Genomic DNA, 18,556 nt, shown 5'->3' with positions numbered 1-18,556 from the left:
ACAGAAAAACTGAGAAATCCTGTTGTAGCTGACGGAGACTCATGACTATCAAACAGTGTCAACTCATTTAAATGTTGATTCCCTTTGCAGCTTTGCTTGTAAATGCTTTTTGGAATTAGAGGAAGTCAAAGATAAAATGTCAGTGCAGAGAAAGAGAAACTCAAAATTCAGATTGTATGTCACGCTGAGAGGTTTAGTTCAAATTGACATGATGTCTCAAACAAACATCGGGTGGCACAAAATCCACTCTCAAATAAATTCAAACAAACACGCACGCAAACACACACACACACACACACACACACACAGAGCAAGAGAAAAGGTGAGTAAGAGGAAAGGAAACCTTTGCTTTGGTTAAACATTAGCAGCACAAAGTCAGTAATCCAATCACAGACACATGATCTGTGCCCTTTTGCAGGAAGCGCCCCGTGAAGTGTCCCTATACCAGGACTTCATTAAGATTAAACGAGGCACATAAATAGTGCACACATGGTAATGAGGAAAATTGAGGGATTACAAAATGGAAGGGTCGGAAAAGGCTGCAGTAAACTGCAGTCATTCAATGAGTAAAACGAGTGGGAATAAAGTTAAATAACTCAAAGCACTAAGCAACAGAAAATAATTGAAAAAGATAATGATTAAATAATGAATACAATTTACAATATTATAGTATGCAATGACAGATGAGGTGTTTTCAAGATGTGTTGATCTTTACCCGAAATAGGAGATTAAAGACAGGGATAAACCATGTCTTAAATGTGACAGCTGCTTCATCCCCTGTCTTTATTGTGACAGGTTTGTCACTAAGTCCCCAAAATTACAAAGAATGAAAAAAAATGAAATAAAATGTCACTGTGACACAATTGATGTCTGGGCTCGAAGTCTTCTGTCAGTTCCCTGACTTATTGAAGATCCATCCTCTTTCTGCTATTGACCCTGGAGTTGCATTGAGATGTGCAGTGTGAATTTCATTTATACGATGATCTCAGTCCAAGATTTATAAGAGATAAGTTTTCTGAGAGGCAATGCTGAAGCAATGGTTAGATGTGTTATGGCTTGTCAAAGTGAAAAGGCTGTCATATTACTCCGTTGAATGGTTCCCTATTAATTAATCATTTTAAGGAATATGCTTATTCCTTAAGGCTACCTGCTTCCCCCTACTTTGTAGTTTGTATGCTAAGCTATAGCTTGAACTACACCTATCAATCTTTCGTACTGAGGTTATTTTCATTTAAAAATATAATTTGAATGATGGGAACTCGTGTTTGTCTCACATCTGTGAAAGTCACTGCGATGTTTCTGTTTCTGTTTTGCGGTGGAAAACTTCACTTTATTAAATCTTATTGCAAAAGAGGCAGAGATAGTTCAGGTATGCTGGTTTAGGCATGTTCGTCTTTATCTCATGGCTTGTCTGCCAATCTAAAAGCCTTATGCAAACGTACCTTAATCCTAACTTTTCTATTCTTTCAAGACAGAAGGTGCTTGCGCAATCGATTCAGTGATTGATACACGCATTGTACAGGAGTACATTGTTTGCACAGTTTGACTTGGCTATTTGACTTGATGCATGTCAACAAATTGCAGTTTTGCAAGCACAGAGAAGGGGGATATTCTTAAATACCACCCAATCTAATATTGATGATAAATAGCATTTCCCAATTCCCCACACTCTAACATAAAAGGATGAAGAAATACTAAACTTATCGCAAGAAGTGATGTTTAAACTCATCTAACAACATAAAATGTAGGAAAACATAGAAATACACAACCACAATTCTTAAATGTTTGAATCAAACATGATAATGGCTTCATGATTCACACACAATTAAATATATATATATGATTTAATGAAAATGTATTTTCATTAAAATTACAAACACTTTTAAAATGTGAAATCCTTCAAGGCTCCAGACTTCTTTTATAAAAATTCAGTCCATTTATGCCCTTCTGCTCAATTAGATAAACAATAGTAATATTGAATCAGGAGGTCAACCCTTGTCATATTTTGCATGCATGTACAGGGCGTTTATTACAGGCGCTTAGACTTTTAAGAGATGTGCATCATGCATGATTCATGATGTGGTATTTATGAAACAGCAGGACAAATCCTCTAAAGTCCTCTAAATAATAACCCATTGGCTTTTGGAAAATCAACAGTTACATATAGTTTCACATGGAAAACAATGTTGAACCCAAAACCAGAAGAAGAAGAAAAAAAATGATGAGGCAATGATTGTCCTTAGTCAAGAATAAACTGTCAGCCTCAAATAAATGATCATGTATCTCACATGAAATAAAAAATATGATTATGCTCTTTTGTCGTTTTCCAACTCAGTTAGAGCAGTTAGTGTTGTGGCTCTGAACCAAGGCGTTATGGTTTCCCAGGGAATCACATCAAAGCCCTCCCAAGTCTCTCCCTACTTAAACAAATGTGTAGCTGGAACCAACACGCTGATATGGCTCAGTCCGGATTTGAGCTCCCAATCCTGGAGAGGAGGAGCCCTTGCTAAAAACAGTCCTTTGCCACCCAGGATCTGCACTTGAACTGCAGTAAACTCAAGTGAGAGTCATACTCATGAGGTTTGTGTAGTTCATCAGTGCAAAGTGTGCTTACATGATCAGTGGGAAAATATTTAGCAATATTCAAATGACATTTTAAACTGTGTGAGATCCATCGTCATTCCGTTGGAAATTTTATTTAGAAAAAATGTTTTTTGCTGAAATGTGTTAGAGATTTCTTAAATTCCATCTATGCCCTATTGTGTGTTTCCTGGTGAGAAAGGTACTTGTTGTTTTTTTTAAACTCCAAAATGGTGCAATGGCTGATTGGTCTTGCATGCCTCTCTGAAGAAGTCAATACTTAACCACTCAAAAGTGAGGGAACCCAGCGGTTTCAGTTTGGAAAGCTGGCTTAAGGAATATTTGGAATTGGGACAAGTGGCCGCAACGCCTCGACCATTGAACGCTGGAACTGAAGGTACTTGGACCTTAATTAGGTCATTCCTGAACTATTTTCATCTAACAGAAAGTGTGAGGGTTCCTGTTTTTGAAGGGACAGAGGGCAGCGGCAGTCTAAGCGTAGCACGGCGACACACTCGCTTTCACCACAGAGGTTTTAAGCAACCAGTGAAACCACCGGGTGGATGTCCTCGTGTTTGGCGCTGCAGACTGTGAAGGAATTGTTACACTTCAAAGCAACAATATGCAACTTGATGCCTTGAAGCAGCGCTGTGAAAGTATATTGTTGGTCCCATTCTCCTCCCCCCTCAGTTGAACAAGTTTACACCCCTACACAAATAACTCATTTTGATTAGCTGTCTAGCCTCAAACACCATCTAGCCGGAGGCCGAGTTAACTGCCATCCATATACACACAACAGGTGTTGAAGAGGCTGTAAATGGAGGCAATAAAATGAGCAATGGTGTTCACTGTTGTTTTCAAATGCTCTTTAATTGCCACTCCCTCAGCTCTGCGGCTCCTTGATTGCTTTCAAAGCTTTTTTGCCATGACTTCCCTGCCCTGAGGTCATCAGCCTCACCCTGATTACTGCCAAGCAGCCAATTTATACGATACGAGATTTAAATTTGCATTGCGTATCAGCTAATTTGTGGTTTATATGACAGCATTGACCTCTACAACAAATGAGCCAAATGTCCTTAATCAGCCAATAGAAAGATTAATTGCACAACTACTAATAAATTGTCCATTTAAATGAATGATTTATTCAGTCGTTGAAAGTAATGATTGGCTGGCGGCAGCCATTGTAATTGTGTATTGGCCTGCAAGCTTTTGTTGTGTTCCCGGTTCCTGGTCTATCTACGAAACATTGTCTGAGTGCATGCAGTGGTATTTAAAACTTTTGATCTTTTCAAAGGAAGGAAGTGGACTTGTTGTAGAATTCCCAGCATCGTGAAAACTTTTCAGCCATAAGTGAAGTATGTTCAGTGATAAGGCAACAATAAATCTTTATTTGTTTTCTGCAAACCTTTATGCATTTCATTCCATCTAAATATTGGCCAATTTGTCATTGCTGTATATATGAACATCATGACAGCTTTCATCTGGAAAATAGTCAGTCAAAAGAAAAATAATCAGTATTAGTTTTTCCCGGGAGCTACTGTGCATTTTATGAATTAATATAATTACTATTTCGAATAATTGTTTCCCATCAGCTTCCTAGAATGTGGTTGTGTTTGGTGTGCTTGACAGCTTTGAAGCTGAATCTGAGTCTTTAAACATGTTTTCTAAATTTTTCCTTTGAATAATTTTGCTGTTGTCTGTTTTGTCAGTGGTCTACTCTACTCTCTATGAATCACTTTGGTTTCAAGTCGTTATTATTTGTTGGCGCTGTCAGAAAGAGGGACAGACGACATGCTTTTATTACAATGATTAAACGCATCTGGATGACAGCTGGATTCTATTTTGAATCCACAAAAAATACCCACATTTTACCTGAGGTTATTTACACCCCTCATCTATCCGTCCACACTCATCCCCCCTCTTGCATTGCGTTGTCTTTGTCTGTGGTTCTGTCCTTCATGCTTGCTCTGTTTCTCTTCTCTATTTGTAGGTGTCCTCGAGAAAACAGTGGAGGGGGAAGCCGCCGCTCTCGTCAAGGCTAAGACTCTTTATAAGTCCTGCACTAATGAAAGTGAGTCAGCGGGCATAAGACTATTCCTTCTTGTAACTCCTGTCCTAAAATTAACATTTTCCTTTTTGTCATAAAACGTAACGTCTCCTATTCAGTTTATTTTATTATCAAAATATCCTAAACTATCATATCTATGATACTATTTTATCAACATTAGGTTTAAAAAAAGTGTCTGGAGCCACATGGAATACATTTTATGTGAATGTAATAATCGGAATAACGGCCTTTTTGTTTTTGGTTTTTTTAGCTTTAAAGAATTATGGGATGCAAATGAATTCTTCAGAAAGTTCTTCAAGAGGACTTAAGCTTAGAAGTCCCATAACTAATGCACCCAAATTTGCATAGATCAATACAAATGTATCTATTTTTAAAAACAGAGTTATGCTTGTTTGTATCTACACCTTTTTTCAGGTTTAATTGAGCTCAGAGGAGGGGCTCCGTTGCTCGACATGCTGCCTGATGTGTTCGAGTGGCCCATTGCTGCAGACAACTGGGAAGCCAACTATGGTAGAGTGTTTTTTTCCCACTGTCACACTCAGCAGATGTCGTCCACAGGCATTCCTTGCTTTCTTACTTGTACTTTCCTCTCCGTCTCTTCAGGTAAAACATGGAGGTTGGAAGACGTCATCGCCAAGCTCAACGAGAAATATGGAACTCAACTCCTGGTTAACTTTTTCGTCGGTACCGATGACAGGGACTCCAATTCCCACATCATTCATGTAGGTGTGCAAATGTAGCTAGAAATCCCTCATCTCTTTCTCTCTCTGTTTCGTATACCCACATTCATACAGAAGACCACACTACATACCCATCCAGCTCTAATATATCCACCCACCTATTTCTCTCTCCCCTTGTTTGTATAAATACATCTTATCTTGTCTTCGGCTTTTTCCAGTTTGACCAGCAGACGAGCCTTGGCCTCTTGTCCAGAGATTACTACTCTTGCATCGGACCTTATGCAGAGGTAAGTTCACATATACACACATATACATGCACACACACTGTTGTGATGAAATGTGGTGATGAAAGTAGCTCCATGTGTTCATTTGGGCCAGTACCACTGAGTCTGGGTTTCATGTCCTGTTTGGAGGAAACCGGACCACCAACAAATGATGAGGGCATTTGCTGAAACATCAGTTCCTAAATTAATTTTGTGTTTATTTGAGTGTCTACTTGCATTAACGAGCATGTGTGTATACGATGAATAAAATGTTCTCTGAGGCAGTGAGTGAGGATCGAAATGGGTGAGACAAAACAGATTTTGTTGTGTCTCAATCCGAACCAGATGTGTGTGTTTGGAGCAGACATCCCCTGCTCTGGTTTTACTCGAAATTTTACCCTGGACTGTTGATTGATATGCAGAAAGCGGCACTTGACTGCACTTGGCTTGAGTCGGGCTGAGTATATGTGTGCTTGTGAGTCGGTGAACATAGTGCAAGCCGTTACCTCTGGTTTTTTGGACAGTGGCTAAATTCAAACCAATGAACGTCCTTTCCTTCCTGTTGAAGTGAAGTCAAGATGCCAATGTAATGAATGAGTGTGTATTTGGCAGGCATGTCGGGCCTATGAGCAGTTCATGATTGACCTGGCTAAGTTGATCCGCGCCGACCGGGATCTGGTCGTCAATGAAACCAGCATCAGAGAGCAGGTGACGCGAGTTATGGACCTGGAAAGGGACATCGCCAACGTAAGTGTACATTCACACTTTGCATTATCCCTGCAAATGCCTGAATAGCTCGCCCCATCTGAGAAGTTCCTTGGGTCTCTAGACGAGTGCCCTTCTGTTCTCTCTGATGCACTGATGGAAGTTGACCTTGTTTTCCAACAGCACTGCATACCTTATTTTCTATCCCAGCACCACACAACAGCAGGAATGTGTGAGCAAAACCACATCTGACAGTGTGACCTTCCGCTCCCTCTGCTGTCTGTGTGTTGTGGTTGTTCTCTGGAGCAGCTGTTTTGTAAAGCAACCTGCTAAATGGCCTGATCCCTACACAACAACTTTTCTCAGGCATCAACAGGTTACCGCACTCTGGATTTGTCGTTCTGTGAATCTCTGTTCTGCTGACTGCCATGCTCCACTTCCCTGCCTCTTGGCTCCTGGCTTTTACAAGGCAGTCACACTGTTCCCGCTCCGACATTTTTTCGACCTGAAGCCCCCTGGGACTCCAAATATGTTTTCTGCTGCTGGACCTGCACTGCATGTGTACACGTGTCAGGAAACAGGAGAGATGTGTTATGACAACATTCTTGATTTTCATCCTCTCTGATTTTCAAGTCTACTGATACTCCAGAGGACCGTAACAACCCTGTGTTGCTTTACAACAAGATGGAACTGGGCGGTCTAAACGCCAATTTCACCCTAGAGGTCGAATCTCAGGTAAAAATAAAACCCTTTGTAAGAATTTCTTGATTCTCTTTCGCCTTCCTTCCCCCTCATAATATTGTTTTTCTCATCCTTCTCTTTGCTTGCCGACTTGTCCTGAAGGCATTTAACTGGAGTTACTTCACGGCTAAGATAATGGACACGGTCGACATCAGCGTTCCTGATACAGAGAAAATCATCAACTACTCCCCAAACTATTACAGAAGACTCAACCTTGTGTTGGCTAGATATACCAAGAGGTTTGTGAAGAGGAAGCACAAAGCATGCAATGTAAACAGCTCTGCACCCATCACTGTTATACCGTAGCCTCATGTGACTTGGAGACTCTCGTTGAAAATCATTCTTCTCCTCACAGGGATCTTCAGAACTACGTGGTGTGGCGTTTTGCTATGAACATGGTGGTGGGCCTGAGCAGAGCTTACAGGGACACCAGGAAAGCCTTCCGCAAGGTACACACCCAGGATGCTTTTATTCTTTTCCCAATCCCATTTACATGAAACACCACCCGAAAGGATTCAGTGCAGATAAACACAGAAGCCAACTAATATATATTTTTTTTCTTTAACCTACACATTTTAAGGAACATTCTTGATGAGGATTCCTTACATTTGGTTATCTAAGAATTGTGACCAAATGAGCAGACGATCAGCAAATCAAAAAGCTCCTGTTAAAGGACTTTACTGACCATCTACGTTCATTTTGAGCACACAGCTCTTTCTCAGACAAATCCTTTCCCTCTGTCCTGTTTCTTGGATTCCTAAATATGATGGTAATGCATAATGAAGGTGCAATTAAAAAGATTCCCCCGAGCCTCTTTAAACAATATGCTGAGTGGTTTTATCCCGCAAGTCTATTTGATCTGTGCCTCGTAACTTTCCCTGCAGGCTCTGTCTGGTACGACGTCAGAGGCAGCAGTGTGGCGACAGTGTGCGCTTTACGTCAACAACAACATGGACAATGCTGTCGGCCGACTTTATGTGCAGGAGGCATTCTCCGAAAAGAGCAAAGAACTGGTCAGTAGAGGTTAACTTATTCTTTAAATAATTAAATGGATTGATTACTGGAAACTATCTTCAAGCTAAATTCTGTGTAAAACACATTAATATATTACATTTTTTTCAAATTGACAATTGGAGCTGGGAGTGAGAATGAATCTGCAGGGAATGCGTCTTTCGCAAAATCAGCGTGATAGTGATATACATGTGTTACAGGCACATCCCACTGGGTGTTATTCTAGTCTCTTACTCACCTTTGCTTTTATCACCTTTGTGTTTTGTGTCTCCACCACAGTAGTGTATTTATTTTTGCTTGCGCCCATTGAAAGCAGCTGAACAAGGTATCCTCGTTGTCATGCCCACACCACCCACTCTGTAAATTGTGTGTGTGTGTGTGTGTGTGCGCTTGTTGTGTCACATGACCATGTGTATACGATTCAGATTGTGTGCGTGAGATTGTGTACATCTTTCAATCAACGGTGAGTCCGTCACACACTGTAAATCTGTCATTTCCTGCACCTTTGCCTTCTCCTGTATGTGGCTCTCAAATTACAAAAAAATGTGAGATCTAATAAATGTGTCTGTGTGAGTGTTGGAGCATGTGAAAAGCCACACACGGCTCATTTGGGCTTGCAAGTACAAGTCAACAGGCCGTTCCCCAAATACAAGGCCATGCGTACAGTTTATGTGTAAGTGTTTCTGCAGCTGGCACATACAGTGCGCTGCACTCCTCACATACCAACCTCCTATCAACCACAGAGATACATTTCTGTTATGATTAGTGGTGGACTCTATCTGGGAGAATTAACAAAAAGTAAGGTACTTGAGTACACTTCACTTCAGTGTTGCCATTTCATGTTACGTAAAACTTCTAGTGCACTAGATTTTAGAGGTAAAACATATGCCCGTTCCACTATATTTTTCTGGAAAATGAAAGAGGTAGTAACTCCACTGATACAGATTTCACACATGTAATATATGATTAGTTAAAGATATGGTGTCTTCTTTGGGATTTGCCTTTTTTTCCCCCAAGTAGTTACACAAAATCCTTAAAGTCTCTATCCACCGTTATCATTTTAAGATTCTTGAACATAATCCAGTCACAGATTCAAAATTAATGTTACTTTGTTTGTTACTTGTTGAAAAAATGTGTTAATTTAACCAAATTTAATAGCAGTGGCACAATGCCCATAATAATGCTATTATGGTGCATGTATAATAAGGAACCCTGCATTTAACCAATGCAGTATATATTTTAGACTTTCACATGCAAACAGACCAGCAGCCTGCAGGCAAAATCATAAACTCATATGCACACACACACACACACACACACACACACACACACACACACACACACACACACTGTATGCTAAAAGGTTTTCGGAAAAAGCCTCATCAGTATGGTCCCTGTTTATGGTTTGTGGTGAACCACAGCGTGTTGTCCGAGTGGTCATGCAGTGTGTTATTGAGGGGTCTGCTGATGTGATGAGACACTGGAATGCTTCTCTCAGCTCGCTGTGGTCTCAGAGCACCACTTTGGTTATAGGGATCTGGTAAGTTGACCTCCACTGTCACTGCAATTTTTAATTTGTCCCTCTCCAATTTTGCCTTCATTCTTTTATTGGTTCACAAACCTTCTTTTGTTTATTGCAAATTATTCTCAATCTGGTTTAATAACTTTTGTGGGCAAAAAAAATGTGGCTTTTCATCATCTACAGCTCAGAGTACAGGACATGGTTTGCACAGTGTAATGCCACCGTGGTGGCGTCAGTCAGTCTGTCCCTCTGTGTGCAGGCACATTCTTTTAAACTCAAGAGCAACACATTATAGAAACGTTGAACAAAAGACAATCTGGTTGGTGTGGATTTTGGAGCAACTTGCTATGTGAATATGAATGTAATAATACAATCGTATTGTCTTGAGACTCACCGCTCTGCCAATGTTTTTCTTGAAGAGTACGTTGATGTTTACTTAGCAAAAATAGTAGAACTTGTTTGTTTAATGTATGGTTTAACATTGTGCTCAAGAACCTATTCTATAATTTAGATTTATACGGTTCAGGATTATAGGGTGGTAAGTAACAGAAAACCTAACCCAGAACTGCTGCATGCATCTATAAGTAAATGTAAATATAAAATTACAAAAATACAACAGTAGCAATATCAATAATGCATTAAGACAGTGTAGCAGACATTCAATGTGGAGAATTGTATTACTGCAAGATGAGACTTGAGAATAAGTCAGAATAACTTTTTCATACTATACTTTATACTTTGAGTTGTCATTTTAGTCACTAAAAGAGCATGCATTTCTGGTTGCTATTACCTTATTCCCTTTTTGAATACTTAAAAATGTTGCATGATTTGTGACTAAGCACGAGGCCAAAATCCGGGGGGAAATATTCTTTCACGGCTTCGTTACACAGTATTTCGCAAGATTGTCTGTTGAGCTTCTCGCTAGATCCTCTCCGCAGACCTTATGAAAAACAACCACAAAAAAACTCCCACACAATGGACAATTGGTGCTGACTGACAGATTGAGGTTTTGTTTATTTCATTCCCATTTAATTGTAATATATCAGTGACATACTTGTGATTTGTGTCTCCCTCTCTCTCTCTTTGTTTGTATATGTGTGGGAAACAGATGGAAGAGATGATCAAAGATATTCGGGAAGTGTTCATCAGCAACCTCGATGACCTCACCTGGATGGACGCGGAGACCAAGAAAGCAGCGGAGGAGAAGGTATTGGTTACAATTCAACGTTTGTTGTTGTGTCCTTCATCGTATCGTGATCTTTGGGATATGTGGTGACTTTGGTGTTTTGTTTATTGAATGTCCTCTTCTACTTTCCGCAGGCCCGAGCTATTCGGGAACGAATCGGCTACTCTGACAACATTATGGATGACAAATACCTCAACAATGAGTACAAAGATGTGTGTGTCTCATAAAAATGCGATTATGAAAGTTTTTCCTTTTTAAAAAAAATCCAATTAATGTAACAGACGACAATGTGGATTCATTGTTGCCACAGATCAGTTCGATGAAAACATATCAGTGCATTCTTGGCTTTTATGAGATTTGCTGGAGAAAATATGACCGGGTGTTGATAGCTCTCATCACTACTAATCCTCCTGCTTCTCTGGCTGTGTGTTGGTGTTAGCTGAGCTACAATGCAGAGGAGTACTTTGAAAACATCCTACAGAACCTGGAGTATGTGCAGAAGAAACGCCTGCGGAAACTCAGAGTCAAAGTCAACAAAGAGGAGTAAGAATCCCTGGGGGGGCATAATTAAACTGAAGCTCAACAAAAACAGGCAATTTCCAGATGTGTTGTATTTTAAAGATAAAATGTGAACTATTTAAATCACTAGTAAAAGTGACGTATCCGCTCATGGTATTTGTGGTGTGAAACACAAGATTGCATGTAGCATAGTGCATTCACTTTCTCCCACACAAACTCCTACTCACATGTACCATTCAGCCTTCCACTATGCACAACAGGAATGCTAATAATAGCCTGGTTATTATTAACATTTTAATACCTTGAGTCATATTTAAATTGTGCTGCACTATACACTTCCTAACCATCGTTTTATTCTCCAGGTGGGTAACTGGGGCTGCTGTTGTCAATGCCTTCTACTCCTCCAGCAAAAACCAAATAGGTAATTTCACACGTGCACATTCATTTGCAAACGTTCATATGTGCAATTGTTTGACTGCCTTTAAAATGTTCCATAGCAAGACAACTTAAGTGTTTTTTTTCCTACTGTCAGTGTTCCCTGCAGGTATCCTCCAGCCTCCTTTCTTCAGCAAAGGCCAGGCTAAATCTCTTAACTACGGTGGCATCGGCATGGTAATCGGTCATGAGATCACACATGGCTTTGATGACAATGGTATGATTTTCCTCGCTGCTGCTCTCTCTTCGGTTGGCAGTTTTGCCAGATTACTTTGGTATTTGGATAGAAATATTTATTTTTCTGTTACCGGTACCATTTCAGAAAAAAAAGAAAAAACCTTTCACATGCCATTTCAGCGTCCCGTCTCAGATCGTTTTCACTGCACTCATTCTCATGGGGATATGGGAGGTCATTCTGATCATTTTTAAATCTGTCAGTATTCTTTTAAATTGATATCCACAACGTTAAGCCACCCAGAAACACAATGGAAGCATGCAATTGACATCACATGCTGCTTCTGTGTGCTGTCTCAGAGAACAAGATAATGGGTGTCTGGGCATGGAGATGCATCACTATTTCATTTTTTCTTGTTGATCAAATCCAACCAGCCGAAGGTCCGAACATCTGGCTTCTTTTTTAGGCCGTAACTATGATAAGGATGGTGATCTGAAGGACTGGTGGACACCAGACTCCACACAGAGGTTCCTGGAGCTGTCAAAGTGCATTGTCGATCAGTATGGCAACTTCTCTTGGGACCTGGCCAATGGACTTAATGTACGTCTTGGTAGACAAATACAACCTCTCTCCTCCTTGTTCTTCTGGAAATTTTATAGAATTTAAAGCAACATTTTCACAAATATTGTCCTAAAACATTGCTTTTTGTCTTATCTTATCTCATGTTATCTTTAATAGTGTATCATCTTCTCATTTTCCAATTTTTCCCACCCTTTTGCAGCCTCATCTCTTCTCTGCCTTGAGTCTCTCTTTTCCTTTATCTTGTGGCTTAGAGCTTGCTTCTTCTATCCCATGGGAAAAATATTTCTTGATTCCGAAAAGCTTTGTGATTTGCTGAAATCCATAGGGAAATTGATAGTCTCTCTTTTTTTCTTAAATGCCAATCTTTGTGTTCTCCCGCCTTATGTCCCCTCTCTAGTTAAATGGCAATAACACCCTTGGGGAGAACATCGCTGACAATGGAGGGATACGGCAAGCATACCAGGTAATGAGCCTGAAAACAAAGGAGGAAACGGTTCAAGAGCCGTGGTTTACAGATGAGAGGGGAGTGGATTTGGTCTGTGTTTTGTCATTGTCATCAGTTTGCTAACATGATTGGTCATTTTGCCAGGTCACTGATTGGCTCATTAGCTGTTGTAAATACAACCATTAAATACATAATACATGATGTTGCGACTCATTTGATCAGTTTGGACGAGCGGTGAATAGCAAAAGGATCATACTCTTTTTCAGATCAACCAACCAGTCTTTTTAATGTCTTTCATTTACAATGCATTTACATTGTTACATTCATTTATTTGCTGTTTTGAGGCCAAGTAGTGATTTTATTTCCTTCTCAGGAACTGTATTACACTCTATAAACTGAAACTTTTCATGCTGGACAGGAAATGTGACAGAATGTATAATGCCAAGGTCACAGCTTGGGTTTTAGCCAAATGCAAATAGGAAAATGAATAGAAACTTTATGGCCACCATCAACCAAAATAATCTCGCAATGGGCGAAGCTTTGTGACTCTTGGCTTTAACTCTTTGAGAATTTGTCCAATCATCATAAACCTGGCAGATATCTTCAGGACTTGGATTGGAGTAGGGCTACCAAATGGGTTTCAGTCCTGCTAATAGGGGGCACCACAAATACAAAAAATGTGTACCTCAAAATCCTATTGTCAAACTTTCACAAAATTAGGTGTTTATGCTCTGAGGCAAGTATAAACCAAAATTGAAAGTGTTGTATTTTTTTTGTGAGGGCCCTAGGCGTATCACATCTTTGCTCATAACTCAAGATACCATTGAGCAACACTGATTAAACTCACTGGAGTGTGCTTTTTCCTGAACTGTGTAATATCTAAAATGCTTGGTTTGTTGCTTATTTTCAAAATTGACCACGGATTAGTAATGTAATTTACTGATAGGAACATCCATCTTAAATTAGCAGAAGTATCAAATTGAATGCTTTTGTGTTAGGTTTTTCATAACAAGTAAAAGAAAAATGGGTCGCATTGACCAATTTAGGAAATTTTTCCAGTTAGACAAGATGGTAATATTTGCCTTGTGTCTACACTGTAGGCCTACAAGAACTATGTGGAGGAGCATGGAGAGGAGCCACCGCTGCCTGGCATTGACCTTTCCCATGATCAACTCTTCTTCCTAAACTTTGCTCAGGTAGTGGATGGATGGATGATAAACTGATAAATTGGTAGATTACAGTAATGAATGAACAAAATGATGACAAATGTTTGGATGGAAGGTAATACTAGGTGAATGGGTTTATTATGGATATGAATGCATAGATATTGCTTGTACTCTTGTTAGACACTTTGTGTTACTTTGGTTGCGTGTTTTTTAGAAATAAATTGTGATTTATAGATAATGGATGGTTGGACTGACCATTGGATTGATGAATGGATAGATCTAATGATTCGAGATGGATGGATGGATGGATGGAATGACCATTAGGTTGATGAATGTATAGATCTACTGATGATTCGATGGATGGATGGATGGATGGTTCGATGGATGGACTGACCATTGGGCGGATGAATGGATAGATTTGATGATGACATGTTGGATGGATGGATACATCCTAATCACTCTCCTTTTCAGGTTTGGTGTGGAACACACAGACCGGAGCAAGCTGTTAACTCCATTAAAGTAGATGTACACAGTCCAGGGAAATTCAGGTAAATTCAAGCCATCTGTAGTACCTTCCTTACATCAGTCAGCCAGGTGCTTCAATCTCCAAATACAGGAACTTCAACCCCAACTAACAGTCTGTTCTGTATGTGTCACAGGGTACTTGGCTCTCTTCAGAATTTCCCGGAATTCGCCAAAGCATTCAGCTGCAACAAGAGCAGCTACATGGTCCCTGACAACATCTGCCGTGTGTGGTGATCCACAGACATGGAGGATGGGGACTGTTCTGACGTGGGTCCCCCCCGTCCCCCCCTACAGTATCTCTCTCTTCTGACTGCCGGAGCACTTGTGTGTGGCTGCAGGGAGGCAACAGTTCCCCATGACTCTTAACTGGACGGACCAGGGCTGGTGGTCTGACACTGCAGTATGCACTCCCTCCAAGGACACCAGCGGACTGTACCGTCACAGAGAGCTGTCTCTCCGACTCTGATACTGTAGTTCATTCAATCAGCCTGATTATTCTGCTTCTCACTGGATAGAATCACTCCCTGTGCTTTTGATTTCTCTCTCCATTTTCACCTGGTTTTACTCTTATCATTTGTGAGTCTGACAATGTGTGTGTGTGTGTGTGCTTGTGTGTGCGTATGCTTGTCTGCTTGTGTGTGTGTGTGTGTGTGTGTGTGTGCGTGTGCGTGTGCGCGCGTGTGTGTGCGTGTTTCAGTCAAACTACTGTGCAAGCAGTTGGCATGAGAGGGGCAGACAGACAATTGTGCTCAAACCCACTGGCATATGAATACACTGCACACCCACTCACACTCATACACATGTAACAGGCCTGAACCACTGTACTGTATGTGGGACTGAGCTGTATGCCTCTAATATAATCTGGTTTCAGCCCTCATCCATACAGTGATACACTCCGCAATGTACTTGTATTATACTATTTGTACTATTAACATCAAACTAGGTTAGATAAGTTATTACAAAAAATGATTAAGAACAATCTGAATTTATTTTGTTGAGTAGAAGATTGTGATCACATATTACACAATAATATAATGATATATAAAATGATAATGACTTAACTGCAGTTAAAATAGGGTTGCTGTCAAACAAACCAAAATTTATATTTTTTGCCTTCAAGATGACAACTGATCATGAATCATTGAACTGACAATCGAACAAACACCAGACCCTTTTTATGTGCCCTCCTTTGTGCTTCTGTATGGATGTAAGGGATATATGAATCTATGTGTATTCTGCAGTCTTTATGATTGTCAAGCAATTGTGGTTTGCCTTACATGATCTGTTGTGTTACCGTGTGGGAGTGTGACAGTGTATCCGCAGGAGAACAAACGATTAGAAAATATATCATGAATAGTTTGTGTTTTTTTCACAAACACGCCTGAGAAGACCCATACCCTCAGCAGCAACTTAGCTTAGCATAAAGACTGTAAACAGCTTGCTTGGTTGTGTCCAAAGGGAGCAATACTGCCAACCAGCAGCTCTAAGGCTCACTAATTAACTCCTTAAATCCTGTTTGTTTAATCATCACAAATCCAGAGTGTAAAAACACATTTGTGGTGTCTCCGCTGGCAACCGAACAGTGACGATAACACCCCAGGCCGTGGGACCCTTTTCACTTAGATATACTGTATGTGTGGATTAAACAAACAAATTCTAATGCATTCATTTGTGCCTGTTTTTTTTTTGTTGTCTTTTTCAAAACAATAATAAGCTGTTTCCCTTGTTTGCTTAATTGTTTCCTTATGCTAAGCTAAGATAACCTTCTCTGGCTGTGGCATTCAATGGCTATGAGAGGTGTATGAGGTATGAGATCTTAAGAAGTTTATTGGTATATGTCACAAAACCATTTCTTTAAGAAAGTGGTCGTGATTTCTGTGTTTTATTGGTTCAATCACAATAAGTCTTTTTGTTTAATCATTCTTTTAGACACTGGTGGAAAAAGCCAGTTGACATATGGCAATACAGTTGAGCTTTCAAGTGGATGTTTATATAATCTTTTTCTTTTTGCTGGAAATTATTGAGCTTCTCTAAAGTGCATGCATTTTTCTGAATGCAGAAGGTTAAATGAAGTCAGTGGATTCCAATTCACCTTTTTGTTTGGCTTTATTTTCTACGTTAAAATGTTTCTGAGGCTGTGATACAAGGTGCAGAAGATTTTGCCTTTACCTTTTTATATAGAGATTAGTGCAATGACTGATGTGCCATGATCATGTTGACCACTTTTTCCAGATACAATACTCTCTATGTTTATCCTTTAGACATTGATTTTTTCCCCCCGCTTTTTTTGTTCCATCATTGTTAATGCAAGCTTTCTGTCTCACACTCACTGTTGCCCAACCCATCAGGCTTTCTTTCTGTCTGCCACTCTCTCACACACCCCACCTGTAGAAAGACAGATATACCTCAGTTGCCTGTATTTAGATACTTTATAATAATGACTGATAATCATCTTGAGAGGCATTTCTTTTTCTTTCAAAATAAATCTTTACATAACACACTGAGTCTGAGTTGTCAAGGTTTGTTTGTGTAGTTGCGCGTGTTCATCATTATCATCATTGCAACGTTAAAAAGCCCAAAGTCCGCGGTTAAAGGAGCTCCTCTGAACCGAGCCTTGAAATGAGAAACATCTTTTAATGATTTAAATTGTGCACAGCATAACAACGCGAGCACATACAAATTGTCTTGGTGGCGCTAAGCATCAACAGCACTTTGGAAACTTCATACCTATAGATACGTTATAGAAAAGTTTTTTTCCCCTTTACATAATGCAGTTTGCGATGCTCTTGAAAGAAGGGTAACCCACTGAGACGTTCCTTCGTTATGTGTTACTCATACATTGTGTATGACTTGAGGGAGAGTATTAGGAATATGGGGGTTTAATTTAATTTGGTACTATCCTTAGAGGAGGGTAAAAAGGTGCAGCATTTGCCAAACGTTTTGCACTAATTGGACCTGTAAGCATCGAGGGTGTAAGGACTAATGTGTGAAGTAAGTAAAAGGCAGGATGCAAATAAATTAATGTGCAATATCCTTATGGCTGCCCCGAACTACCTACTGCTAGTAAATATGCCCTATGCTGCAATGAACCAGCAATCACATTTCCTTCCTTGGATGGTTGGATGGTTGAAACTGGAGAGGCAAACCAACAGCAATGAAAAGGGAATCAGGAAAAAAAAAACTTGAGCAGAGTTGGAGGTAAAAGAGCGAGCTAAAGAGAAAAATACAGCACAGGACCTCGAAGGAGAGCAGTTCCAAGTAAGAGGCAACAGAATGGTCAAACTTTGAAGCCAAGTGTCAAAAATGTCTCGAGGAGTGGGGGAGCGTAGCAGGGGCGAGCGCCGGCACACACTTGTGCAAATACACAAATGTAAAGTTTGGAAGTTCACGACCTTTATTTTATTTATTTCCTAACTTTTTTTTCGCAGTGTTACCACAGTGTAAACTTCTACCTAGTGGTTTATGGCACATTGTCTCAATAAACAATTCCGACGTGAATACTTGACGTGCGATCGGTGGAGCTGACCAACTGCATTTTGTGGGATTTGCTCCGCATTCCACAAAATGTCAGCGGTGTGGCAAAATGGGAGTCGAGGAAGTTGGCTCGAGGAATAAATAGAGAGACTGCATTTCTTTTCCAGATGTTCATTCTGGATTTTATTTTATTTATTTGCAGTAAAAGTACAGAAACCTTCCTGAAACCTGCGCGTTAACACATTTACACATCTCCGTGGTTCCTTCAAGTATCGTTTTCAGCGGAAAGTCAGTTTGAATTGGTTATTTATTGCCTGGCTTCCCCCGTTTCGCTCTCACTGGTTGGTAGCTCTTTGGCAGATAAATGGAGGTTCACACCACCCACTTTCTTTCTCACCCTCCCTGTCATTAGCAGTTAAGCTAGCTAACATCACAGCTAACATTACGACACCTCAGCATGTTCCTGGGAAAGTGTTTTG

The 18,556-nt window shown here is 40.1% G+C and overlaps 1 protein-coding gene across 2 annotated transcripts in view; it reads left to right on the top strand.

Moving 5' to 3' along the window:
- LOC118299373 (neprilysin) overlaps positions 1-17,107 on the top strand; it is a 28,102-nt gene extending 10,995 nt beyond the window's left edge. For both annotated transcript variants that reach the window (XM_035623012.2, XM_035623013.2), the window contains exons 5-23: positions 4,571-4,651; positions 5,063-5,158; positions 5,252-5,370; positions 5,547-5,615; positions 6,204-6,338; positions 6,930-7,031; positions 7,140-7,276; positions 7,393-7,486; positions 7,922-8,050; positions 10,679-10,777; positions 10,891-10,968; positions 11,196-11,299; positions 11,638-11,696; positions 11,808-11,927; positions 12,352-12,485; positions 12,865-12,930; positions 14,013-14,108; positions 14,550-14,626; positions 14,738-17,107. In XM_035623012.2, the coding sequence (XP_035478905.1) occupies positions 4,571-4,651; positions 5,063-5,158; positions 5,252-5,370; positions 5,547-5,615; positions 6,204-6,338; positions 6,930-7,031; positions 7,140-7,276; positions 7,393-7,486; positions 7,922-8,050; positions 10,679-10,777; positions 10,891-10,968; positions 11,196-11,299; positions 11,638-11,696; positions 11,808-11,927; positions 12,352-12,485; positions 12,865-12,930; positions 14,013-14,108; positions 14,550-14,626; positions 14,738-14,837 (1,895 nt within the window). In that variant the 3' untranslated portion in view covers positions 14,838-17,107. The remainder of the gene's footprint in view (positions 1-4,570; positions 4,652-5,062; positions 5,159-5,251; positions 5,371-5,546; positions 5,616-6,203; positions 6,339-6,929; positions 7,032-7,139; positions 7,277-7,392; positions 7,487-7,921; positions 8,051-10,678; positions 10,778-10,890; positions 10,969-11,195; positions 11,300-11,637; positions 11,697-11,807; positions 11,928-12,351; positions 12,486-12,864; positions 12,931-14,012; positions 14,109-14,549; positions 14,627-14,737) is intronic.
- The last annotated feature ends 1,449 nt before the right edge of the window (positions 17,108-18,556 follow it).

Source organism: Scophthalmus maximus, chromosome 11, assembly GCF_022379125.1.
Source record: "Scophthalmus maximus strain ysfricsl-2021 chromosome 11, ASM2237912v1, whole genome shotgun sequence".
NCBI classification, from domain to species: Eukaryota; Metazoa; Chordata; class Actinopteri; order Pleuronectiformes; family Scophthalmidae; genus Scophthalmus; species Scophthalmus maximus.
The sequence above is the reverse complement of the archived record's forward strand: the minus strand, read 5'-3'. Positions and strand labels throughout refer to the sequence as shown.